Source organism: Corapipo altera, unplaced genomic scaffold (genome assembly GCF_003945725.1).
Source record: "Corapipo altera isolate COAL_440 unplaced genomic scaffold, ASM394572v1 103, whole genome shotgun sequence".
Taxonomy (NCBI): Eukaryota; Metazoa; Chordata; class Aves; order Passeriformes; family Pipridae; genus Corapipo; species Corapipo altera.
The window spans coordinates 979,639-1,006,372 of NW_020884993.1; the positions used below are offsets into that span (position 1 = coordinate 979,639).

At 50.9% G+C, this 26,734-nt stretch overlaps 1 protein-coding gene across 1 annotated transcript in view; it reads left to right on the forward strand.

Moving 5' to 3' along the window:
- The first annotated feature begins 509 nt into the window (after positions 1–509).
- MYOCD (myocardin) overlaps positions 510–26,734 on the forward strand; it is a 34,960-nt gene continuing 8,735 nt past the window's right edge. The window contains exons 1-6 of the mRNA XM_027666478.1: positions 510–862; positions 11,127–11,192; positions 15,424–15,479; positions 19,806–19,881; positions 22,045–22,206; positions 26,161–26,316. Coding sequence (XP_027522279.1) covers positions 808–862; positions 11,127–11,192; positions 15,424–15,479; positions 19,806–19,881; positions 22,045–22,206; positions 26,161–26,316 — 571 coding nt within the window. The 5' untranslated portion in view covers positions 510–807. The remainder of the gene's footprint in view (positions 863–11,126; positions 11,193–15,423; positions 15,480–19,805; positions 19,882–22,044; positions 22,207–26,160; positions 26,317–26,734) is intronic.

Genomic DNA, 26,734 nt, shown 5'->3' on the forward strand with positions numbered 1-26,734 from the left:
AATTCAGCATATCCTGGGATTCTGTGAAACACGTGAAACACTGAGCCCCGCTGTGCGCACACCCTGTGCGGGATGTGTGAGCCGGGACACAGCTCTGTGCGGGCGAGGGGCGGCAGCAGCCGGAGCCACAGCTCCGCTTGCCGAGCAGCCGAGTCCTCTCTGACGGGAACGGTGTCCAAGGTGGCACTCACGGGGAAGGACCTTCATCCAGCCGTCCCCTCGCCCAGGACACTCGGGCTGAGCCCAGCCCTTCCCTCTGGGACACACAGCCCTCGAGCCGCACTGGCCGCCGCGGGGGGAGCGGAGGGGGCAGGGCCCGTCTCACACCACGCTGCAAAGAGTTAAGCCCGGCTCTGTTGATATTTCCAGCGGCTCCCAAAGTCGGCTGAGACGGGGAGCGCCCGGATTGGCTGCGTACGGCCGGTAGTAATTAGTATCAGATATCAAACTTCTGTCTTTGCTAAGACCCTTTCCGATAGTCGCTGCTCCCTGCTAGACGATGACATCAGCCAGGACACCCAGCTGCTGGTAGTAAACTCCGGGCGGGAGGAGGCTCCCACTGGCTCCACGTTAATTAGTTCAACACAGCACAAGGGGAGCAGTTGGTGTCTGTGGAGGGTCAGTGCTGGATGGGACCAAATCTTACAAAGCCACTTGCTGCTTCTTGCCAGCCTGCTGTAAAAGGACCCAAAGAGTCCAGGAGAGCTGGATGAATCCTGAGCACCAGCCACGGTCTGGTCGGCTTTTCCCTGTGGAGGAAGTTAATGGTTTAAGTGAGGGGCGTCTGGATCTGGTCCCTGAGTCACCATGACACTCCTGGGGTCTGAGCACTCTTTGCTGATTCGGAGCAAATTCAGATCAGGTAGGGAAAACCTTGAGATTTCTCTTAAACCTTCTCTCTCTGGGAAAGCCGTAGCCACAGACTGTTTTGCATTAAATGTTCGGAAGCAGCATGCGAGCAAAGATTCGAGGGGTTGTAGAGCTGTCGCGGCTTTGCTCTTACAGTCTGTTCCACAAGTGAGGAGACGCATCTTCCTTCCTCTCTGTTGGTTTTTTCCTCCTGGTTTTTCATTGTCTTTGATTTATTTCTGTGTTTTTTTTCTGGTAAAATTGCAGTTCCCAGTTCTCCTGCTCTGGCCCTGCTGCAAAAGATTTGGGCAGGAAGCCAAAAGGGCATCTGGGATAAAAAACGTGCCTGCCGCCGTCCGTGCATTCCAGGTGCTCTGGCGGGTCTGTCTGTGACAGTCGCGGTGTGGACGGGCCCGACACTGTCTCTGACAGGCAGGCAGCCGAGCTGCTTCCATTAGGTTGTGACTAATTGGAGAAAAATGAATTTGAAGAAATGCGTCATTTTTAGAAGTAAAAATAACAAATGGAACATGAAAAGTATTTAAAGTGACATCATCAGAGAAATAAAACCAGAGCCACACAATTGATTGCCACTCGCGGAGGGTTTGCAGTAAAACATGCCTCCGGCTCATGAGTCCGGGGAAGCTCCGCTCAGGGGCTTCTCCGAGGACGCTCCGCGTGAGTGAAGGTGAGTGAAGGTGAACTATGGGACGGTCGCTTCTTGATCAGCCCCTCTGCTGGACGTTTATTCCTTTAGTCACTGGCTGTGTCTATAGTAAGTATGCTCTGTTTGGGAGTGGGTATCTTGACTTGTAGTTTTTTTAATAACATAACTGCAGTTTTAACAGAAATGTCAAATAACGTTCTTGAGGTGCTTTCTCTGACCTTCCCAGAGGTGAAGATCTCCCTGGGAATATTATCTATGAGGATGTTCAGACAAATCAGCTGCATGTATGGCATGTTTTAAAACCAGACAGGGCAGTCACGTTGGAACATGCACCCGCTCTGGCGTGTCACCCACGCCGTGTGTGTTTTTGCCTCTTTCTGCATTGTAGATAATGAAATTGGAGATTTATGATACTGACAGGAGATATGAGTGGTGTTATCAGGATCTCTTAGATAGCTGGGTGGTCAACTTAAACTTTGTTTTCTCAGCAAATACAAAGTTGGCAGTTGGTTGAAAACCCCAGAGTGTGTGTGCAAACACAACTGTCCTAGTCTGGCTCAATTATACAAAGCTTGGGTCCGGGTCTTTGGTGTGGTTTCCATATCCCTCTGATCTTACATTTCATTAGATTAAGTAATTCCTTAAATTTTGTTGGTATATTATGGTACACTGCTGTTCATTTGAAAAAAAATCTCTGTCTGTAACAATTCCTCCAGCATGTACAAAGCAACACTGCCACCTCCCTGAGGAGCAGAGGATGGGCTGTGCATTGTCCCTGCATTCTTTTCAAATGAACCAAGGTTGTTTTTAAGGCTCATTTCTGGTTTATTTGTAAGCTGGTTTTATTATGGAACCAACAGTGGGCTCTCTAAACATATTTTTCAAATGATTCTCCAGGAAAAGTAAACTTTGTGGGTCTTTGCGTCCATAAATTCTCATGCCTTTCAGCATTTCTAGGACAGTCAATTTGTGGGCATTCTTATTCATGACTTATTCCCACAACTGCCTATTTATTTTGTTGGAGTTGGGCTTGCCAGAATCCCAAATGCACGTCTGCACCTTGCTGTCCCCACGTCCAGGACCACTACAGGTGACATGGGACATGGCCACAGCACAACTCTGGCTGTCGCAGTGTGTGAGACAGGGGAGGAGAGCAGGATGCTGAGGAACACAAATAAGTTAATAATACTGCTTTCAGTTTGTGCTGGATTTTTAATAACATGGGGAATAGAGATGAAAAAGCTAACATTTAATGAAACGTCTTTTATGTTCAAAATCTCTATGGGACAGAGTTTTCTCTGGTGTCCCTGCTCCGTGTGCAGGCTTTGTCAGCTGTAAAGCCCCAAGGATGGCAGGGGGTGCAGAGCTCTGATTTACCATCCTCCATTTCCTCAGAAGAGGGATGAAAGTCTCAAACAACCCGTCACCCTGCCCCACAGCATCCTGCATGGCTCAAGGGCTGTCACACAGGGCAGCAGCAGTTTCAGGGAGCTGTGTAGCTTGCAAAGAGCTGGGAGGGATCAGCTCCCAAAATTCCAAGCCCCAAGGAGCCAGGCTTGACAATGCACCATTGCTTTGGAAGTGGTCTCGTGCAGGCAGGTGTGAGGCTGGTTTGGGAAGGATTAACTGTGCTCCATGACTCATGATGAGTCTGAATCCCTTTTGAAGGATTCCAGGACAATATTAACGAGGGCTGAAATAAATCTTAGTAACTAAACTTTTGCTCTCTCTCCATGGCCTGCACATGCTGAGCAGCTGAAAGAGCTATATGAGTGTGTTAAATAGTTTTAGAGATACATTACTTGTTTCCTCATCCCAGAATCCCTTTAATCTCTGTGTCATGCTTCAGGGAGAACATGGAGCAAGGAGGTGGCAACTAGAAGGTGGTGGGACGTAGGTGTGGCTCGAGCGTCATCTCTCTGGTCTCTCGCTTCCATCTGGCAGCATCAGTAGCAAGGAAAAGAAAGCTTGTCCAGGAAAGGCTGGTGTGGTGGTGGAAGAGCAGTGGCTTTTCACAGCGTGCCCAGCAATCCTCCCTGGAGTCCCATGGTGGTTTCTCCTCTTCTGGTCTCGCCAGTGGTCCAAGTGAAGGACCAGCAAAGCTCTGCCATGTGGAGAAACAGCAGCTACCCCAGTGCTGGGCACCAGGAACCACCCCAGAGGAGAGAGGGAAAAACACCTCCGTGCTGCTGTCCTGCAGGGTCCCCTTCCCCTTCCTCGAGGATTTGTGTGCCTGTTTATTTTGTCTGTTTTGTCAAAGATAAATATTCTGATCTGAGGTCATCCTGACAAATTTTGCAGGAATGATGATTCTTCAAGTCTGCCATGTGCTCCAACTATCAATGGGATTGCACTAAATCAACTAGGACGTCCAAGTGCTGTTCCAGAAACACATTTAACTCTTTCCAGAGACAATAATTTATGTGATTTTCTTTAAATACAAACCAGTTATTTTCCAGCAGCAGCATCAGACACAACAGACAAAACCGACAAATGCAAGTCTAACCTTAACCCTTACCTTTTTTTACAGTGGTATGGAAAGAGCTTGCAAGGCCAATATCTACTTAACCTCAGTGGTAGTTTAGATAATTGGTGAGAAGTGAAAGTTTGACACTATAAATAAGGCTCTGTATGGCTTGGCATGGGGTACCAAGGCCTAGTTATGGACACATAGGGGTGGGTTTGCAGAAAAGCCTTGCCTGGCTCCATGAGGGAAAGGATTCATTCTTGCTCATAGGGCTTGAATGAAGCTGAGAGGGGAGAGGAATTCATTCTGTCTGCCTCTGGTGGCTAGAGTGATTTGGAACAAAATCAGCAGGTCAACAGAGGCAGAAGACAGTAGATCTTGGTAGGGTGTTAGGCCAGGCATTTTGGCCGAACCTTTATTTTTATTTTCCTGGTGTCCAAAGATAAAACATGAGCCTGTGTTTCCTCTCGGATTGTGAACTCCTACAGGTCACTGTCAGTGTGTGTGTTCAAACCATGGCCTCGTTGTAACTGATGAGACTGTTTTGTGAAGTTTTTGTAGAACACCGACTTTATGTAGATGGATTTCTGCTTGGTTTTGTTTTTCTGGCATCTTATACCTCAGTGTTTCAGTAGACAGTCACATGTTTCTCAGGGTGTATGTTGTAGCAGAGATTGAAACTACTTCACTGTGCTTCGGGGGACATCTGTCTGGGCTGCTCAGGGGGTGCTGGAGGGAAGACTCCAAGGTGAGAGCCTGTTCTCAGGACCATGGTGAGATCAGGGTTGCACATCGTGATGGAGAAAGCCCTCAGAGGGATTTCACAGCTGGTAGTGCTCATGTGGTGGTCTGGGCTCCTTGCTAGCTAGCTGTGGTCCTGTGTCTCTTCCAAGGCTCCTGAAGACCCAAACTTGGGGTTAGAAATGTAGTTCTGACCAATGTAGACAAGATTTTCAGGGCAATCCCCCAGATAACACACATATTTGTAGCACATCTGCCTGGGAGAAGGTAAAATGCTCCCACCTCTGAAGTGACAGCACAGGAAGAGATAAAGCAGCACCCACCTGGGAAAGGATGGACCGGGGCTTTCCATGGCTGTCCTGGCTGAGCAGTGCTTTGTCCAGCTTCCTGAGGTTCATCTCTGCTCACATGGTTCCCACAGGGGCTGTGTTGTCAGAGGGTAACATGGGCCTGGAGATGTGATGCTACAGAGAAATCCCGTTGTGGCTGATGGCTGTCACCAGAGCACAGAGCCATGGAGGGGCTCAGGACGGAGCCTGGCCGAGGTGTTTTGCAAAACAGCAGCTCCTGACAAACAAGTCCTGGGGTGCTCTGCTGGTGTCAACACCCAGGAGGTTGGCTGGCTTGTCACCCAGCTTGGAGTGACTCCACGTTCACCCACGTCCAGCCCCCCACATCAGGGATTTGATGCCAGCCTGCTGCCCAGTTGGAACAGAGCCCCCCTGCTCCCAGCCCTGCCTGTGGGGCACCCTGCCGTGGATACTGCTCCTGCTCCTGACACAGCTGCAGAGAGAGACAGACACAGCCCTGAGAAGGCCACAAGCAACTTGACTGCACCCTGCCAGCATTCCAGCTCTGCTCCAGCCCTGCTGGAACCTTGGGACAGTCAAGGGACCCCATGGGGCAGCTGCTGTCCCCCACCATGCTCACACAATGCCTCAGACATTATATGTAAAGCCAGTCTCAAAGCCTGCAGCAGTCCTGCCTTTGGAAAGAGGCTGGGTCCAAAACAGGGCCAGGAGCTGGACTCGATGATCCCTGTGAGTCCCTTCCAACTCCAGATATTCTATGATTCCAGGGCTGTTTTCTGCCATCCAGTGTGTGTGAGCAGGGGCAGGTCACCAGGTTCCTCTGGGAACACACCGTTGCCGTGGACAAACCTGTGTTTCACATTTGCTCAGCTGCTGTTTGACAGGCAACAAAATTGCTGCTGTTGCAAACAGGAGTCCCTCCTCCCCGTTCCTCCTCCCAGTTTGTTGCCAACTCTCCCCTGGCCCCAGCAGAGATGTCCCCATCCCGTGCACCACTGATCTGCACTCGCCCTCCCCAAACCCCAGCTCTGAGCCACAGAGGGCAGGAATGAGCTGCTGGGGTGGCTGGCAGAGGGGGCAGTGACTTGCTGCTGCTTTTTTAGTGGCAGTGTCAGCTTCAGCTGTTTGTCAGACTGCTGACTCCCATCACGGTCATGCACTTGGGTCCAGCTGGCATAAGGTGGTGCCTCTGCCAGTCCTCAGAGGCACTGGCTGGTGCAGCACAAAGTGGAGGGAGCAGAAGGTAACTGCCCCACTACGAGTTCTGGCAGCAGCAGTGACTCCTTTTGGATGAGAGAACAGCAATTGCATTGTTGGTGAACATGGTTCCCAATCAGAGCAAAGGTGCTGGTGCAGCCTGGGCAGGGAGGAAACCAGCAATAAAAATAGATGTGGTACTTGGGGGCATGGTTTAGTGGTGGGCTTGACAGTGCTGGGTTAAAGGTTGGACTGGATGATCTTAAAAGTCTTTTCCAACTAAACAATTCTGTGATTCTGTGAATTATTGGAATTTCACTTTAAACTATGTAAGAAAACTGGAAAAAGCTGAAGCAGTAGGGACTGTGCCTCAGTCAGTCCCACTGCCAGAGGGTCCATCAGAGAAAGGGGCAGATTCTGGGTCAGAAGTCAAGAAGCAGCAATAGATCTGCATCTGCCCACCTGGGCAGCTCGACTCAGCTGCAAGAACAAGCTGAATGCTGAGACGGCCTTGTGCATCCTCAGAGTTTCCAGAGAACCTGCTCTGGCCACTGCGTAAGTGTTGGTGGGAAGGGACAGGCTCTGATCCATCCTCCTTCTTGGAAACAGACTGTCCTCAACACTAGGTCAAGTCAGCCATGGCTTTGCTTGCCTGTCCTATTCCTGAACCCTGCCAGGAGGGCACTCCCCTCTCTCCTCGTGCTGCTCAGCCCCCTGTGCTGCTAAAGCCAATTCTCCAAGCAGAGGATGGTGGTAGGAGTGCTCTGGCAATACCTCAGTGTGGGAGATACTCTGGTGCAGGTTATAAAAGTCCCAGCCCACCCTGACTGTCTGCTGAGCACTGGTCTCAAAGCACCCTCAGAGACTGAAGCAGATGGCCAGACCTGCCTACTCCTGGGGTGGAGAGAAGATTTGAACGTGTCTTTTCTGTGCATCACTAGGCCAGGCACGGCTGAAGCTGTCCTCTTAGCTTCCTAAACCTCTGAGTTCAGGTCCTAGAGAGGAAGATGACTCACGACTGCAAGTCACGGGCAGCGCTCAGAGCTTGGGTCACCAGAGGCAGCTGTGACTGACAGCAGGAGGTCTTGTGTGCACCAATGACACAGCCCCACTGCAGAGGACATTTCTGAAAACTGTTTTCAGTTAAGGGACTTGGTGCTGGCATAGAAGGGAGGAGCAGTGTTTTCTAGCAGAAGAAGTTCACGAGCGAAATCACTGGAATATGTCCGACATGTCTCACATCATCCAGGGAGGATTTCTCATCATGGGGTACCACAGGAGGGAGCAGGGTTGCTGAAAGAAAGGCTTTCTCTCAGATGGTGGCAGCTGGTAGTGTCAGCACAGCTTGGTAGCACAGGACCAATGTGTTTGGCTGCCCCTTGGCTGGTACAGACATTCAAGCTGGTGCAGTCAGGCAACAAGGATGCTGGGGGTGTGGGGCCAAGATTGTCTCTTCAGTGCTCCAGCCACCACTCTTTGTATCATAAATGTTCTTCTAAAGTGTTAGCAAAAGCAATTCTCTTGAAAAGTAATAATATTCATGAAAAATTAATTCCCGTATATCGAGAGTGGTGGCACTCAGAGCTCAGGACTCCAGCAAAGGAAGAGGACAGAAATGCAGCTGGTGAGACACAGCCTCAACAGATTCCAAGGAAAGGAGCAGCTAAGTGGTGGTGGTTTGTATGGTGCCAGAGGCTCCTCTAACCCTGTTTTTAAGCACTGTTGGTTGTAAGGGAAAGGTGCAAACCCTGAGCTGGCATCTGCCAAGCTGCAACACTGCCTCAGAGGCTGCTTTCCCAATTGCTGCAGGGATGTTCAGCATTATTGTCTGACACTGTCCACTACATTTCTTCAGATGGTTTGCAACAGGCTTTGGAAGTTCACAGAGATATTTATGGGAGTCAGGTTATGTATCCGTGCATAAGGAAATACAGATTTGGGTGAATATTTGGTGGCTGAAATAACTGTTTCAACAGTCGAGCTTGTGCTGCTCCTGGAAATGGCCAGCACTTGCACTCGCCTGTCCTCACATTTTTTGACAGCATGCCCTGAACAAACAAGGCTGGATAAACTTTTCCTCTTTGCTCTGTGGCTTAAGAATGGGCCAAACTTAAGGAAGTTTGTAAGCTCAGCATGGTCCACCATGAAGTCTGTGCCTCAGGGAGGTTGCATGACCTTCCAGGGAAGAGCTCAGCTCCCACACTCGGAGCAGTGAGTGGCATTGCTGGATCACAGCCTTTTTGCCTGTCAGCATGAAAACCGAATTGGAGACTTTTTCTCCTTGCACAAAATTATCATTAAATAATCCCTGATCCCCTCTGTGATGGTCTATCTGCAGTGCTCAGTGCAGGAGGCAAAGGAGAGGCTGTCAGCTGGAGCATGGGCCATCTGCAACAGGCTGGGATCCCCTGGACTGTGCCCAGCTCTCTGGAAGGCCATGGGATCTAGGAAATCTGTGTTCCCAAGTGCTGCTCCTGCAGACAAGTAGAGGGAGAGCTATGGCAGTGAAACATGCATGTTTTCAAAACTTCTTCGTCACCTTCCAAGATATGCTCCAAGGGAATTTGTACCATCTCCTTTTTATCCTCACTGGCCTGGCTGACAGCTGACTGCTCCCTGAGACTGGTAGGGCTGTTTGTTTGCTAGGAAGGGCTATGAAATAATCAGAAGCAGCAGGGAATGTGGACCTTGAATACCCAGTTATCTGACTGTTAGAATCCCCCTGCCAATGTGGATGTGGAACAACCCTTGGTCTGGCCGTGTCGGAAGTCGCAGTGAAACGGTGCAAATAATTTGGCACACGTGGGAGCTGTGAAGGGAAGTGATGGAACATCCTCACTCGGGATATTTTACAGCTAGATGGGGAGGCTGCTGTGTCCTTGGCAGGGTGGTGTATGTTACTCCAGAAGGCTTTGCTGTCTCTGATCCCAGTTGGTGATGTGATGTTGTGTGTAAATTACCTCAGTTGAAGGCAAGGGGCTCTAATGCGCAGGACGCTGGACCAGGACTAGGAGAGCAGAGAACCATTCGTGGGTGAGCAACAAATCTGTTTTTATTCTTGGACAGTCTCTGACCTCCCTTAGCTCACCTATTCCATAAAGATCCATCTCTTCCTCTGGGAAAGGGCCAAGTTCTTGCACAGCTCTTCAGCGTTGTAAGCAGTCACAGAGAAGGTTCTGCACACAGAAACTGAGGTACAGCTCACCCCGTGTAAGATACCTGCCACAAGCTGGTTACCTTTTAACTGCCTCTACAGTCCAGGAGGAAAGATGGGCATTCCCGAGGCATGGACTGTGTTGTTTGGTTTTGAGGGCCCTTGAGGTGTTTGACTTCTGCAGAGGGGGTGCAGATAACGGGGTCCAGTGTAGGTATCAGAGTGTGAGGGTCTAGATCTGTGTCCATGGGCAGAACCAGCGCCGACTGGGGGTGGTTCCATGGGGCAATGGAGGGCTACAGACTCTCCTGGCAGCAAGGTCTGCCAGTGACTTAGAGCCACCATCTTCACCCTGGCCTAAGCAGAGCAGCACACACACAGACTTTACAAAATACTGAAGGCTACATTTTTCCCTCACAACAAGAATCTATCTTTGGTGTCCTAAGAAGTGCTGGAATTTGACAGGAGATCGTTGTCCCACACGAGGCTTTCACTAAACATTTGCTTTGAATGCGAGGTATGGTTTGTACAGAAGACGTGGAAAAGTCACAAGAAATGGCATCTCAGGGAGCCTCATGCTCTGGGCACTGCTCTGGAAGGGATTATTATTGAGCTCCATCCCATGTCCCAGGGAAGCTGTTGGTGACATGAGCTGTTGGCAGAGCTCAGCAGGTTGCTCCCAAGGACAAAAAGGCTATTCTTGCCTTTCTTCTCCTTCCAATGCTGGGTCATTCCGGGCAGCTGAGGGGAGGCAGTCTGGGGCTGTGCTGGTGGGCAGGGGATGTGTGTGCAGTTGTTTTGTGACTGCTGGAAGGTGTATGTCCTCATGGCAAGCTGTACTGAGCTTCCAGCAGGAAAGAATGGAAGTAAGTTTTATGTTCTACCTTGTGATACAGGTGTCTTCTTGAAGACAAATTTGCAAAACCAAAGGTGTAGAAGTCAATGTCAAAGTCCAGGCATGGCTACCTGAGAGATGGGATGAACTAACCTGTGCAGCCCTGGGCCACGCAGAGGTTTGCAGCCTTGCATGAGGCAGGCAGCAGGTGTGTGGTGGACTGTGATTACACAATGCAGATATTGAGAGGTGTTTCTTTGTTGGATGCCTAATTGATGCTCTGTAGCTCAGGCCATGGCGCTCACTGGGTCATTCCCATCTGTCAGCGCATTGCTCCTAAACAGGAGTTATATGGGAGATTTGAGGTCCTTGGAGCAGTGGGTTCACAGAGTTGACACTATTTGCTCCTCACCACATTATGTGCATCCCCTTGGTACAGTAAGCATATCTGCATCCTCCTTGCAGGGTTGGAAGTGTGCTGCCAGGCCCTCAGAAGGGTGGTGGAGTTGGAAAGCTCTACTCAACCCACAGTGATGGGATGAGGGAGAACCTCCCAGCTGCAGAGTGCAGAGCTCAGCAACTATTTGAGCTGAAGCCAGGGTCACCTGAGGCCACTATTCCAGGTGCCAGGCAGGGCTCAGCCTGTCCCAGGCACCAAGTAATGCCTGTGCCAGAGCAGCCCAGCCCTGCCCACTGGTGCAGAAGGGAGGACTTGGGTGGGTGCAGGCTCTCAGCTCCTCCCTGGCACCCCCCTTGGCTTGGAGAGCACTCTGTTCACAAGGCTGGTCCAGCAGCAGCAGGGATCAGGGCCAGACCTCAGTGCCACACACAGACACACCCCCCACACACTCTGTATTGGCATCTCAGCAGTCCTGCACCTTTCCCTGACACTCTCTCTCTCACAGTTTTACAGCTACGGCTCCAGCAGAGAAGGACCCGTGAGCAGCTGGCAGACCAAGGCATCATGCCACGTGAGTATCTTCTGCCTTTTCCACCCACTCCTGGCTCAGAGGGGCTCTGCTCATCCTGGGCACTGCTGGGACACTGTGTGGCACCAGCTGCCTGCTCAGACCCACAGAGCTCAGAGCAAAGTACTCCCAGGGGAACTTTGCTCCCTGCCCTGCAAAAATATGATGGTCCCTGGTGCTGTACAGAGGTGCTCAGCATTTACTACACAGACTATAATGCCCCTGCTCAAACTGAAGTCAGGAGAGATGTTTACCTTCCACCATCCAAAAGTTCAGCTGCAGAGTTCCCTGTCCCAGGGGTCACTGCAGCAGGACAAGCAGAAGACTCACAAAGCTCTTCACGTAGGCAAGGGCAGGGAATCTCCTGTCCCCCTGTAAAAGCCAGGAACCTCTGTGGCAGGACAAGGAAGAGGTAGAGAGGGCCCATTCCAGAGGCTGTGGAGGGAGGCAGCCACAGGCAACTGCCTTGGCCCCAGAGCAGAAAGGCAATCCCTGGAGGATTGAGATATATCCAGATCCGTGTCTCCGCCCAGCCAGGACCCCACAGGGCAGGGCTATCAGGGTACATCTGAGACCAGTGAAACCCCACCTGGGCTGCTCATGGCACAGTGACAAATGTGTTCCCTCTCTGACCTCACTCACCCCTGCTCACCTGGCACTCGAGCCTGAGGGACAAGCTCCAGGACAGCATTATCCTGCAGTCAGGCAGCATCAGAAAGTCAGTCGCTGGGGCCCAAAAAGTCAGTGAATGAAAACAATCCCTTCTGCACCTGCAGGTGCATCATGAAACCTGTAGCACCACTGGAGAAAGGATGTTGGGAGCTCAGCCCTGCTTGGTGGAATACTCTATCCTGACCTAGCTCAGGCTCCACGTGCATATCTGTGGTTACCTGGGACCCAGGTAGAGGATCCTTTCTGTCTCATCAAGGACCCCTTGGGTTCACTACTAAGATCACAATTTTCCAAATGCTGTGTCACTTCTGTCTCTTCTGGTTGACCTTGAAGACTGTGATGCAGCTCTTGCCTCAACAGCAGAACAACACCTCACTAAGAGCATGGCTCTGGCACTGCTTGCCTGCACCCTGCCCACCCCTCTGCCCTCATGAATGATTGTGCCAAGGTAGCCAGCAACAGTCACCTGCTCAGGACATTATTGTCAGCATCAAGCACTAAGAAAACTTGACCAAGATGACAAAATCATGACTGCCAAAATGATAAATGGCTTTAAGACTGATAAATGCATGTTCTTTCCATTTTTCACCTGTTTATTTGTTTAAACATTCAGATTTTATGCTACCTGCCACAAAAGGGCAAGCACTTTAATCCCAAGACTCCAGGAGCTGAAATTTAAACAAAATACTGTGACATTTGTTAGAGGACTGCAAGAATCAGGAATACAGTCCATGGCCAAAAATATGTGAAATATGTGAATATCTCTGAAATTGGAAATTCCACTCTGTAAAGGTGCGGACACATGGACAAGGTGCAGGACAGCTCATTGCACACTCACAGAGCAGCAGTGCCTACTGAGAGGTTTGCACACCTGGCACTGCTCTGCAGGGCTGAGCTGGCACACGTGGCACCCAACAGCTCAAACCTTACACATTGCAGACCACTTATTAAGCCAAATTTATCTGATGGCAACTGAAGTGTATTTTCCTGTTACTTACAGCTTCTTTGCACTCCCAACTTCTAGGCTGAGATTTTGCAGTCTGGTTTCTGTCCAAGAAGACCATTTTGGGAAACTTGTGCATAGTTCACTCACTGAAAGTAATAGGAGAAAAGGCACTTTTGCCATTATAAAAACAAACATGCAGAATTTTACTGCTGCATTTGACCTCAGGAGGAAGTGTCAGATGTTAGCATTTAATACATGGGAGCCTCAGCCAGCTTCCCCATGGCTTAGACATGTGCAGTCATTCCTCATGAAAAACAAGTCTTTGTTAACCTTATCTTCCCACACCCTGTTGGCTCTGAGGACCATCAGGTGAGATTGGCTCCAGGAGGTGCACTAGGACTGGGTCTCAGTTCACAGCTATTGCAGGAGGTCAAGAAATGAGCTCATATGGCTGTAACACACAGGGGTTGAAAATCTTCTGGAAAGAGAAAAGAGAATCTCTTCTGGAAAAAGTGAAGATGGGCATGGCTGGTCTCCGTGGTGCGAGGCAGGTTTGGGCCCACACTTGGAGCATGCACATGGCACAGCACATTCTGCACAAGATGCTCCTGATAACGTACCAGCGCAGACGAGAGCAGAGCCCGTCCCATTCCTCAGCCTGAGTAGGAAGTTTCCAGTTCTCGCACCAGCACATGCAGATTTATTGCCCCAGTGAAACTGCTGCAGAGCCAGCAAAAGCATTTTAAATTAAGAGCATGCAGGGTCACTTGCAGAAAGGCAGCTATAGGGTTGAGCATGGATAAACCCTCTCCCTAGACCTGCCCAGACACCTGCCCTGGGACAGATCCTGCTCACCTGCCTAGAAGGAGGAGGAGGCAGATTGCAGGATCAAGGATTCCTCAAGACAAGGTTCCCCTGACTGTGATGGAATGCAAAAATAGGTGCTCTTGAAGACCCTCCTGCTGTACACAGCCACCACCTCATCCTCTCACTGAAACCTCAGAGCCACAGTCCCAGGGTTATGGACCCCTTATGCAGCAGCTCTGCCCTGGTGCCTCCAGACCCTCAGCCATTTTGTGCTGAGATGTCATCCCCTGAACAACCAGTACCGTGTCTTTGTTTGTTTTGCAGACTAATACAAGCTGCAGTATCCAGATAATTCCTCCAAAAATCTTGATAAATTACTGAGCTCTGCAACATTTTCTTCTGGAATAGCACGGTGCTTGGTCAGTGCCCGTAACACGCTGCCAGCATCACTGCTGCACAGTGAGCAGGGTTGGGAAAGTCATCTCTCTTGCTAACTTCATTTCTCCTGTGCACTATTTGATCTTGCTTCTGATCAAACCAGCTGTCACCAGTGCTTGTGGCTGCTCACCAGAGCATGACACAGCAATGCTTGTCTGTCCATCTGCTTTCCAAATGTCAGGAATAGGAATGTGCCTTCTGTGTTTTCCTGTGATTCACTGGAGGTTCCAGGGGTTGCCTGGGTGTTGCCTACCAAAAGCCAGTTCAGAGGCCCCCAAACCTTTCCTGTCTCTCCTCAGTTTTCTCTTCCTCCTCCCCTAGACTGATGGAGGATCACATGTCCTATGTGAAAATAGTTTCTGTCTTTATTGCATCCCCTTCAGAAGATGGAAAGAGAATTTCTGTTGCCAAACAAAGAGTTTCAGCAGACTGTTTTTGTGGGTCAGGACACCTTCCCCTTCCTTGTCCCAGTGGGAACAGTGAGTTTTGCCTGCTTACACAGCCAGAAAAGAATTTTTGTAGGATGTGAGAAATATTAACCCCCTCACCATGCAAATTTTGCCTCTATGTCTACTAAACCCCAGTAAACAAGGAAATGTGCAAGATTCTCCATGACTCCAGCACAGACTGGTGGGACTGGTGTTCACTGGTCCAAGAGCCAGGAATGATTGGCCTTTTTTTGGGAGCCCCTCTGAGTTAATCCCCTTTGGTGTCAGGAGATGGTCTGCTGCCTGGTACCGTGGCTGGGCCAGAGAGGTCCCATGTCACACAGCTGCTTCTGGGCAGGGAACAGGACAAATGTCCAGTGAGAAGGGGAGGGACAGTCAGTGATGGAAGAGGGACAAAGGACCACAGTTCCAGGGCCTTCCCCTGCAGTACCATCGCTGGAGGCTGCACCCACGGACCCCAAGAGCTGAGGCAGTCTTAGTTTTCCTGCTGACCTCAAACCTGAGTCACCTGCAGGTTTTACTTTCAGGTGAGGTCCCTCACAGGTGTTTTCCTTTTCCCAGATCTGTCTTCTGGAGCTGTGGTGCCTTCCATGCCCTACAGGGAACATTCCAGAGAAAAGTCATATCTGCTCTCTGACATGTCCCACAGAGCACTGTGTTTCAATGCCTGCACCCCCCTCCCTGCCCACGTGCCTTCTGCTCTCCCCCTGCTCTCCATCTCCCCTGCTCTCCTGCCGTGGACTGGCTGAGAGCATGGGATTTCCCAGAGCTTTCCTAAGTTATTTTTAGGCAGTGCAATAAAGACAACAGCTAGTTTGTGTTGCTATTTTTATAGCACTCATTAAAATGCTGTTGCTGAATATCCTGGTAGCTGCTTGCTTCCGCTCCTGTGCTGACTGCTCCTCTTTCTTTCCTGTTGCAGCACTGAAAAGCCCATCTGCATTCCATGAACAGCGAAAAAGTCTGGAGCGAGCCAAGGTAATTCCTGCAGCCATCCTGTGAGAGAACACATGGGCTTGCTTTGCATGAGTCACAGGGTTTGAAAACACCTTCCAGCACCATCCCCTCCACATGTGGGCCCTGTGGCCAAGGATGAGGGGCAGAGCATCTCCCCTGCTTCCAGACATGGGGTGTGCTCACAAATGTTCTGGAGCGCCTTTCTCTGAGCAAGGAAGGGTTAAGAGGGCAGAGGGGGCATCTGTGCCCTGAGCTGTGGGGTTTTACAGCAGCCTCAGGGTTTTGCAAGGGGCCGTGGGCAGGGCACAGTTCAGCATGGTTTGGCAGGCCTTGCAGTGAGTGTCCAACCAGTGGAACTGCTGCTGTCCCTCCACAGCCTGTGCTGGCTGTTCTGCACTCCTGTGTCAGCCAGGTTAGAGCAGGGCCAGCAGCAAACAGGCCTGAAGGATCCTAACTAGTTCTGTGCAGAGGGAATGCAGCTGCCTCCTGGAGCAAATCCACAGGGAGCTGACACTTGTCCCCGGGCAGGAGCCTGGCTCTGAGCTCCGCAGGGCAGCTTGGCCACTGGGACACAACATCCAAGGGGGAAAATGGCCAGGCTCCTGTCCACCCCATTATCTGGCTTCCCTAAATTCTGCTGAAGGCAGAGTTTCCATAACGCATTGAAACTCTGTTGATCACCCTGTTTTCCAAGTGCTGTGACCAAGCTGGAGGGATGACCACAGAAATCACACAGTCATGCAGGTTTTGCTTGAACACAAGAGTTTGTTCTATTAATCCACAAAACGTGAAGAATGATTGTGAAATGCAGAGTAGTGCTCTTCTGAACTTAAACACACTCCAAATCACTTGCCCTGAGTCTCCCATGGTAATAAATGGCAAGCATAAGAAACACAATATGACTCTGAAAAATTAGTATGCTTACAAAATTTCAAGCAATCCAAAGTATCCTTGAAGAGTCATATATTTTATAGTTTAAGTATACATTTGTGTCTCTTTGTCTTTTCTCTTCAAAAGCTTTCACTGGCTAGTTGCCTGGGGAATGGGAAAGGATGGTCCCGTCTATCCCAAACCTCAGGCGTTTTTAGAGCGTCCTAAGGAAGACACTGAGCACAGCCTATAACAAACATTGTTCTCTTGCAAGGTTGCCCTGCTTAGACCTGGGACAGGGAAGACCCATGGCTGCTTCCAGATAATTACTCAAAGGCATTTGTGGTTTAGCAGATATTCCTCCCAGCTGATGTTGTGTGAACAGAAAGCAGATAACAAGAACTGTTCCTGTGTTCTGAAAGCTCTTCTGCTTCAGCTGATGCTAAAAAGCCCACATTTGAAGCCTTTCTCCACCATTTGTGCCCCAGAGACACAAGGACAGCTTATAAACAGATAAGGTCCAAAGGAATTGAAGTCATAGCAGAAACATGAGCAAAGCCACAGCTGTAGGCCAGCAACTGGAGCTGAGCTGAAGTCAGGACCTGATCCGAGGATTAGCTGGAAATGCATTAGGTGATTTTAATTGCACTCGTGTGCAGACACCAGCTCACTCTGACCTGGCACAGGAACCAGGCAAACCTGCCCATGGTCCAAGCAAGGGATTGTATTGGTGGAAGTAAGCTGGGAAAAAATACAGGAAGGGTAAGGCGTTAGAAAGACTTCAGTAAATAAAATATCTATTATTTGTTTAAACATGTCACTGGCTATGTTAGAGGCTGGCATCAGGCCAGCACAGCATACTTTGAAGTTGGTGTCCTAGAATAGATTGCTGGGTTGGAGGACTGAGAGCATGCTGCCTTTGCTGAGGCAGGCTGGCTTTCTTGAGCCCTGGCTCAGTAGTGCTTGAGCACATACCCAGCGCTCCAGCAAGGGTGGCAGAGAGGGACTACAGGGTCTCTTGTGCCTCTGCCCCAGAGCAGAACAGCCCCACCTCAGTCAGTCCTGACTGATGTGTGAGCACCCACAGACATCCCACTCCCCAGCAGCTGCTCTGGTGTTCTCTGACCTGTGCTGTGAGATGTGTCCTCTCATTCCCAGCTCAAGCTGTTCAGCTGAAGTTCGAGCACGTTGCTGGTTCTCCTAAATGCATGCACATGTAGAACTGTGTCTCTTTTTTCTTGTAGCACTTTAAAAAGCTATTTTACATCCTGTGTCCCTACAGCAATCTCACCTCTGGCCTGACCAGCCTCCCCTCCCTTCAGCCCCTCCTCACTGATCCCATCTCTGACTCAATGATGTCTGTAGCTGTTGTCCAGTCCTTGTCCATGAACCCTTTCAGATCTAGGGCACAGAACAGGGCCTTGCTGCTGCTGTGTCTGCACTGGGCAGGTGACATCCTGTGCTGTGTCTCCCCTGCTGGTTTCGGGTTGTGGGTCAGCTGCTGATCACTAGATTCTCCAGAGCCTTGTATAGTTTTTCTATGCATTGAGTAACTAATTTCTGCCAGGGTAGTGACCACCTCAGAAGCATCTCTGGTGCATTGTCTTCATTCCCCCACAGTGCTTAATCAACTGGCTTAGCTGTGGCTAGCTGTGACCTGAACAGAGTCCTTCCTTTCAGTGTCCCTGAAATTGTATCACATATATTTCAGATCATCTATTGCTCTAAATAATGGTGCACTGTAATCTGTTAGTCTTGAATGATTCAGAGTTAAGAAATACATCTTCTGTCATCCAAAGCACTAATTAATATATTGACTGGCAGGAAAAATTGCTGCATAACAGGATTTGATATATTCTTCTGTTTAGACTGTGAGCCATTCCCAATTCCTCTGGTGATCCACGGCTATGCTCCTTTTTTATGTTAGTCTTATCCAGACCAAATTTCTCTGGCTTGCGTATGAGAAAGCCATGTAAGATAATGTCAAAACATGTTTAAAGTCAAGCTGCATGACATTAATTTTTTATTCCTGTAACAGAAAACTGTCATCTCTCCATAGAAGGAATTTAGGTCGATGTGATGTGGTTTGTTCTTCATAAATCCATCCTGGCTGTTGTTCACCTCCTTGCTATCTTCAAAATCCACTTATATAGATTGTTTGATTACTTGGTCCAATGTCTTGCTGTCTGCTTTATAATTTCCTGGTTTCTTCTCTCCATCTCTTCTAAAGCAAGACATTATGCTCTCCTTTGCCCAGTTTCCTGGAGAACCACAGATAGTTGCTATTACTCTAACCCTGTGTATCCCAAACTGCTTGGGGACATTTAACTCCTCTGAGTACTCTCTGACCTGTTCTCCAACTTAATAACTGGAGCTTCTTCTCTCTTGCTGAAGGCTCTTGGCTTAGCCACCTGATTGATAAATAGCCATTTGTCTGTTTAGTGAGGGTTGTTTTAAAAGGCATTAAATCCTGTGGTCATCTCAGCAGCATGCACAATTATTTCTCCTGTTTATGGAACACAGACAGCACTTTCCATTGCCTGATCCTGGCTGCAGAAGTGCTTGTAAGATCTTTTTCTCGTGAACCTGTACATTTATACTGTAGGTTTGCAATTGTGCTCCAGCTCCTTGTACTGTTCTTTAATATTTATTCTTAAGATTTTAACCTCTTTGAACTATTAACATATTTTGGACTATTTCTTCTTGCAGCTCAGCTTAGCAAAGAGCTAATCTTGTCTAAGTTGTTCTCTAGCTTTTCTTCACCAGGGGATAAGCTTATATTTGTATTTTTGAGGTCAGGTGCCCTCAAGGCTGACTTCCTTGGCCCTAATGGATGGTTACTGCACCTCTGTGTGCCTCTGTGTTCCTAAAGCCATGAGGGAGGTGGCACAAGGTCCCAGGACCATGTTCATTACAAGCTCAGCTGCAGTGATCTGCAAAATGGATTTTCCCAGCCTCATATCACAGCTGGGGTGAGGAACCACAGAGCATAGGAACTGCAGGAAGGTTAAACCTCATGGCTGACCTGGGTGGAGAGTCTGAGTATCTTCATTACTTGCTCCTGATATTTCACCCCAGAGTACCAGGCTTCCCACAGAAGGCACTGCTAACAGGACACCCCAGAGCTGCCTTGGCACAGCTCTCAAAGGTGCTGGACCTGCACCATTCCCAGGGAATAGGTCCCATCCTTCCTATGAGCTCTCACAATACTTCAGGCATCTAAAGCTCAATGGTGATTGTAAAGGACACAGGAGTGGGTACAGTGATCAGTCAGCAGCTCCATGCACAGTGTTCCCTTTCTGAAGAACTCCTGCCTGAGAACAAGCCGGTGTCTGAGTGACAAAAAATGCCATTTAGGACCTCACTCAACCCAGCTTGTAATAAATCCAAAAGAGCCATAGGATGACACAGGGGCAGGTGCTCTCAGTACCTTATTGCTGCTCCAGCCAGGTAACCCTCTGCATTTGTGTTCTGCAGACTGAAGATTATCTCAAGCACAAGATCAGAAGCAGGCCTGAGCGCTCAGACCTGGTCAACATGCACATTCTGCAAGGTAAGACTGCCCCAACTTCCCACACACTCCTCATGTCTCCTGCCCTGGGACTTGTGTCCTTCCTGCCCCACTTCTGTTCCTTCAGGGCTCTCATCATGATTAACTTTGTCCCAGTTGCTCATAAGAGACAGACTTAAATAGGACACAGTTTGTATGGAATTATCTCCAGACCTGGTCTTCAGGAAGCAGGACACACTTTTTTTTATTCCCTGACAAACGCAGTCCCAAGGCCATCTAGTCTTTCTCCCATCTCTGCCAGGGGCCAGCATGAGATGCTCTAGAGAACAGTGGGTATAGAACAGCTGTGAAAGAGAACTCTGTTAGCCACAGGAAAAGCAAACCCAGAGCATTTGTTGTCCAGGGCACTGAAACTCCTATAGCAGGTTGTTGTAACACCCTCCCAAAGCGAATCTTTTGTGCTGCCATAATTCCAGATATTCTGTGGGACAGTGACCCAAGCACAGCTGTATGAAAAGCCCTGCTATCAGTCTGTGAGCCACAGCAGCTCTCCCCTCTCCCATCATGGTGTTCCCTCCCAGCCAGAGACCTGGCAAGGCTGCATCCCATCACAGACAGCAGAACTCCACGGTGTCCCTCCTTATCTCCAGAGATAACAAGATACTTAGAGACAGAGAGGATGTGCAGCCTCCCTCCCTCCCTCCTAGAGCCCTGTCAGTTGGCTGGAAGAAGCAGATCACTCGCTGGCAGCTGTAAATGCTGCCCTCTGCTCTCAGCATGGGTGCAATCTTTCTTCCTCTGGCATGCAGGAAGACTGAGCCAGGGTCCCATGCTGGATCAGTGTCACTGCCTTGCTTTCCCCTTGGGTTTCCATCCCTAAAATGGGCTGGCACCATTGCTCAAGAGGTGAAAGTGTCTTTCCCTTGGTTTAAATAACAGAAGTAATATGGCCAGGAGTTGTGGCCAAGAGCTGTCAACCAGATATGGAGGCAGCTGCAGCCCTGGGCATGGACAGGGCCAGGCAGGGCACAGGGGAGCAGAGCCTGGCTGTGTACTCAGCAAGCTGCACATGCTGCCCCACACCCCTTGACCTGGAGGCTCTGCTCACACCTCTGTCCATCGTGCTCTGCGTTCCATGGAGGTGTCTTGGCGTATCATGAACCTGCATGTACATTTTGTTCACAACAGGACTTAGAGGGGATTGCAGTTGGCCAGATGAGACACTTTGTGCATCATTGAAGTGCCTTACAGACACATCTTCTGTTACTGTTCACCTCGAGGAGCTCATTTGTGTTCACTGGTCTATATAATCTGAGGCCAGAAGTGGCCCTAGACCAGCTCTCCTGGCCTCTTCCAGAGAATTTTCCATGGCATGAACCCCTTTAGCTTGTGTTGCTGACAGTATCCCCTCCAGAGTAGTGCCCAGTCTTTGAAGATAGCACAACCTAGAATCAGCCATTCCTACTTTAGACCCCCAAGGGTATAGAAATGGTCTAGTTTAGAAACCTACTCCCTCCCTACTCATGCCTGTGCCACCATAGGAGCCAGATCAGCTTTGTTCAGGAAATTTTCTGTTGAAGTTGCTGCTCTTCTGTCACCACTCTGTAACTGGGATCTTCTCAGCTGGCTTTGGTAGGGCTGTAGCTTCCAGATCTACCTGCTGTGCTCCTCTCCAACTCCTTCTTCCTTGAAGGCCTGGAGCACTGTAGTCATGTCATCTCCGAAAGTCCACAGCCCAGCACGCACTATTTTTAATTCTAATGTAAGCCATTTACTCCATTTGTCCAGCACTGCTAATGGTTCTTTTCTCCAGCTGTTCCCCAGAAGTAGGGATCCATCTGCACTAGCCCACAAGGGCCAAGGTGCTCCTGGCAAGCAGGAGCTGGAGACCCCTTTCGCCCTCATTAGTCTCAGCTTGTTAATCACGGGTCACTCCTGGTCCTTGCAGAGGATGCTCCAGCTGTAGGCTGGGGTTGCAAATCTAGGCTGGTAGACAGAGGCTCTTGTTTGAGAAGGGAGAAGCTGGGCCTAAGGCTCAGAGGAGGACCCATGTCACAGATCCCACCAGTCCCATCCAGTCCAGCAGAGCAGCTCCTGCTGTGCCCTGAGCCACACTCAGGTTTTGCCCACAGCCCCCAGGGCTGTGATGAAGGGAAGCACTCATTGAGGTTTCCCCTGGTCCTGATGCCTTCTTTGGCCTTTTAGACTCGGCTGCAGAGGGGTCCATTCAGTCGACTCAAATGAAGCTGAAAAGAGCCCGACTGGCAGATGACCTCAATGAAAAGATCGCTCTCAGGCCGGGTCCTTTGGAGCTGGTGGAGAAGAATATTATTTCCGTTGACTCTGCAGTGAAAGAGGCCATAAAAGGTAGTGAAAGGAAAGGTGTGTGTTGTGTGTGCGCGTGGAGCAGGGCAGGGGCTGGCGAGGGCATGAGGAGGTACCACAACGACTGCAGGAAGTGACTGACCTGGACTTAGGAGCTGCATTTATTGCTTAAATTTCATTATTTTCACAGTAAGCAGCCCAGTCCAGCACAGCCTGCTCTGTCTTATCCTGCCTGTGAGCAGAGAGCTCTCACGTTAGAGCAGTGACACTGAAATGTGCACAAGTGTTCAGCCACGTCCCCAAAAAAGAGCCTTCCTTCTTACACCTCTTCCACAAGGCTTTGAGCGTGGAAATGCTACTGTTGGAGACAGAATATTCCTTTCTCTGCCGTGGTTGGGTGCAGAGGTGTGGTTGTGAGGCCAGTCTGGATTCTCCCATTTGTGCCCTGCCAAGCTCTTACATCCCAGTTAATGGGGGTGAAGTGGCCCCAGTTCAGTGAGGCTGTGGTTCTTTTTTTTACCACTGATGCTAGTGGTATGAAGGCCCTAACAGAGCAGGATGCTGCATCTTGGGGGTGTGAAAGCATCCCTGGGGAGTTTGGCTGCTGGGGATTGTGGAAGCATCCCTTGGATACTAGGCTTCTGGGGAATATGAGAAGCAGCCTACACCCCAAAGCAGGGGACACTCCTATCAACCAGTACCCAGCACTCGCCTTATGCCCAAACCTGGTTTTCCTCTATCACCTCCCCCCCAGGAGGGAGGCAGAATCCTCCACAATTACTTCCCCACAGGGAAGCTGGTGCAGGAGGAGAAACAGAGCAAAAAGGTGACTCAAATTTCACAGGGCCCAGTGCCTGGACAGGGAGGTCTGAAAGGAGAGAAAAGGAGCAGGAAAACCAGAAGGGGCCTGCAGTGACAGGACACCAGCCTGTATTTTTGAAGCCTGGGGTCATCTCTACATGTCCAAATTGGTGCTCAGGTCTCCGGTGAGGCACTGAGACGTGCTCTGCCCCGGGAACCTGCTTGTTCTGTTGCTCCCGGTTCCTCAATTCATGGGATCATTTTCATTGGCATAATCCCATGTGAAGTGTCTGTTCTGGAGCTGAGAGCTGAGAGCAAGCTGGGGACAGTGGCAGGACTCTGGAACAGGAGGGGTCTTTGAGTGACAGGAGTAATGCCAAAAACGAGAGTTGAAACAGGAAACACTTTGACTTTCATCTCAGAAACCATCATAAATGACATTAAATATTCCAGGCTCAGATATTACTCTGTCATGCCCCACAACTGTTCCTGCTCTTGGTTTTGGGGCTGTGAAGTGCAGGCTCTGTCCATACAGCGGCTCCTCCAGCCTGGCCCTGGAGCTGCTCTCCTTCCAGCATGTCACAACTCTCCTCTTTGAAGCTGAAATGTTCCAGGACTCTGCCTGAAGTGGAATTTTTAAGGAGAGTTGAAGTAAAATCTCCCCAGCCACTTATCAAAGGACAGAACAGTGGAAAAAAAAAGTTTCAAAAAATCCCCCCCTCTATAAACATTTGAGGCAGTTTGAGCATGACTTTATCCCCTGGAGCAGAGGTTTGGAGGCTGGGCAAGTGAGCTTGAAGCTTGAACACAGCTTCTACCCAGCTGCCTTGTCAGGAGCTCATGGTAAACAGAGATTTACGGGACCAAACTGTTAAAACCAAAAAGTTTGGCTTAAAAATGATTTGTTCAGTTTTAAATTTCTCCCTTTCGCAATGCCCTTCAATCACATTGCTGGGGAAAAATGTGTCCTGCAAGCCAGTTACATCCCATTTACGGTGAAATGTGCAGCACATTAGGGTCAAACAAGAAGGTACTTGGTACCATTGGGTGCCACGTGAAGAAGGTGATGCAGCTGCACCAGGAGCACCATCCCAGCCCTCAGGTTTCTGCAGAAGAAAGCCCCAGGCTGAAGGATCCTCAAGCTGGTTTTCAGAGTCAGGGGCGCCTCGTGGTGCTCACAGTTTGGGGAGAAGGGCTGAACACAGAGCAGAGAGATGAGCACTGGCACTTCTGAACGTTAAGCCTTTTGTTTTTGCAATACCAGAAAGATGACAGGGTTTTAAATCATTTTACTTTAACCTTGGAATCTCAACTGTTTACACAGTGGAAAGTTCAGCTGACGTGTTCCTCTAATCACCTCCGGCAGGGTGAGCAGAAAGTGCCAGACCCCAACTGAAAGCCCAACCATCCCAGTGACAGGAGGCCGCCAGTGCCCTGCATAGCTGAGCAGTGATACAAGAACCCTTTTTTACCAGGTCCTTGTCATCACTTTGTCCAACGTGCTGGAGAGGACAATACCCAGTGCATTAGAAACAGCCTGGAGCAAACACCATCCTGCCTGAGATTACAGCAGGGACATGGGATGGAGAAACAATACACTTCAGGGCGGGCTGGGTGAGAGCAGGACAGATAAGGGAAGCATTCCCCATCGACACAGGCCTGTGGTATCAAGCAGCAGGATGCAGCGCATTCTTGGCATGCTCTGGGCTGTTGCTGTGTCCTGAAGGTCCCTTGGGGTCCCAGCTTTGGCACCACTTCTCAACACACACTTATTAAATGCCAGCCCAGCAGGAGCCTTGCAGATCCACAAGTCCACTACTCCTTGCTTGGAGTAATTTTTCCCAAGAGGGATACCCGTGCTGTCTGCAGGGATGGGAAGCAGCTCCCACCCAGCCTGGGTGGACCGTGCAGTGCTGCAGTTCCTCAGGGAATACCCAGTTTGAGTGCTGCCTCTGATGGAGAGGGCACAGGCCCTATTTTCAGGGACATATGAAGAGAGCAGGTTGGAGATGGCTGATCTCATACCCCTAGCCCATATGGTGGCTGGGCAGCAGCTCAGGCAGGGAGCCAAGGCTCCATTCTCGCCTACCCTGGCACCAACAGCCACAGGGAGCTGAGATAACACTTATCTCTCAGATAGGGGCAGGGGTCAGAGCAGGAGGCCCATGTGGGTGAGAAGGTGCACATTGCTAGACCAGCAGCAGGGACAGGTGGAAGCTTGTCCCCAGGCCCTTCCTATTTCCCCATTTGTCACCTCGCTATCAGCGTGCCAAGCTGCCTGACAAATGCCAGACATGAGCACGAGGAGATTATGAGCATGGCCACGCTGCTCCTTCCTCTACCCCCACCTGCAGCCCTCCAGAGACTCACATGAGACCTCTTTTTTCCCAGCACTTTATTTATCAGCAAAACCTAGGGGTCAAGAGCCGTTGCCCATCTGACAAGCAGATAGCGTGCAGCAGCTGTGCAGCAGGAGCAGCAGTGCCCGGGGCTGTCAGAGAGGCAAAGGCAGTGGTTTGAACCATGTCCTGTGGGTGAAGCCTGTGGACAGAGGCAGGATCTGGGAGCCTCTGTGCATTTGCAGCCAGGTCCACCCATGTTGGCTCGTGTGCCGTGAGGGGATGGGTCATGCTCCGGGTTGATTTCAGCTTCAGTTCTGATGAGGATGGGGTCCCACGCGTGTGTGGGTGTGCAGCCAGGGTGCTTGGGGGGCCCTAACACCCATCTCCCACCTTAGCCCAGCAGTGGGGCAGGATGGCAGAGCCCCTCCTGCACCAGTCCCACCTGTCTGTACCAACCCTCCTGTGCTGGTGGGCCTGACTCCTCGAGCCTTCCTCTCTCTTTCTCCCACGGAACAGGGTCTGTGGTCCCAGCTTTTTTGACCCCTTCTCTCTCCCTCTTCCAAGGGACACAGTTCGTGGTTCCAGCTCCTCAGACCCCTCCTCTCTCAAGGAAAATGGTCCATGGGCCCATTTCCATGGGTTCCAGCTCCTCAGACCCCTGCCCTCCCACCCCCAAGTGACCGGTCCATGGCTCGGGCCAGGTGCTGTGTCCCCCCGCTCTCCCCCAGCCGCGGCCGAGCCCCCGGGCACCACGGCAGGGGCTGGGGGCACCGCGAGGCTCACCCAGGCCCCTCACCCCTCCCCAGTGCCCCCAGTCCCCGCGGGCTCTGACCGCCGCCCCTCCGCCCCCCAGGCACCCAGGGCAGCTTCCCCTGCCCGGCCGACGCCTTCGCCTTCGAGGAGGAGGACAGCAGCACGGACGGGCTGTCCCCGGAGCGGCCCCACAGCCGCGGCTCCCCGGGGCCCGCAGAGCCGCCCGCTGCCTCCAGGGACCCAGAGCCGCCCCCCGGCGCTGCCGGGACACCGCAGGTAGGGGGGCGGTCCCGGACCGGGGGCACAGCGCGGGGCACGGGAGGGACGGGCCGGGTCCCGTCCGGACGCTCGCCCGGGGCCTCACGGGCTGCGCGGGGCCGGCGCGCCCTCCGCCGGCCGGAGCGGGCACTGCAGGCACCGGAGCCGAGGTGGGGCGAGGGACTGGCGGGAGTGGGGGGACTGGGGTGGTATCGGGGGAATGCGAGGGGCCGGGGGGGAACTGGGGGAATGGGGAGGACTGGAAGGAATGGAGAGGACTGGGGGAATGGGGAGCCGGGATGGACAAGTGCAGACTGTGGGACCAGGATGGACTGTGGGGGCTGGGAAGAACCGGGGCAGACTGGGGGGGGGGCGGGAAACAGAGGGACTGTGGCCATCCAGGTCAACTGGGAGGA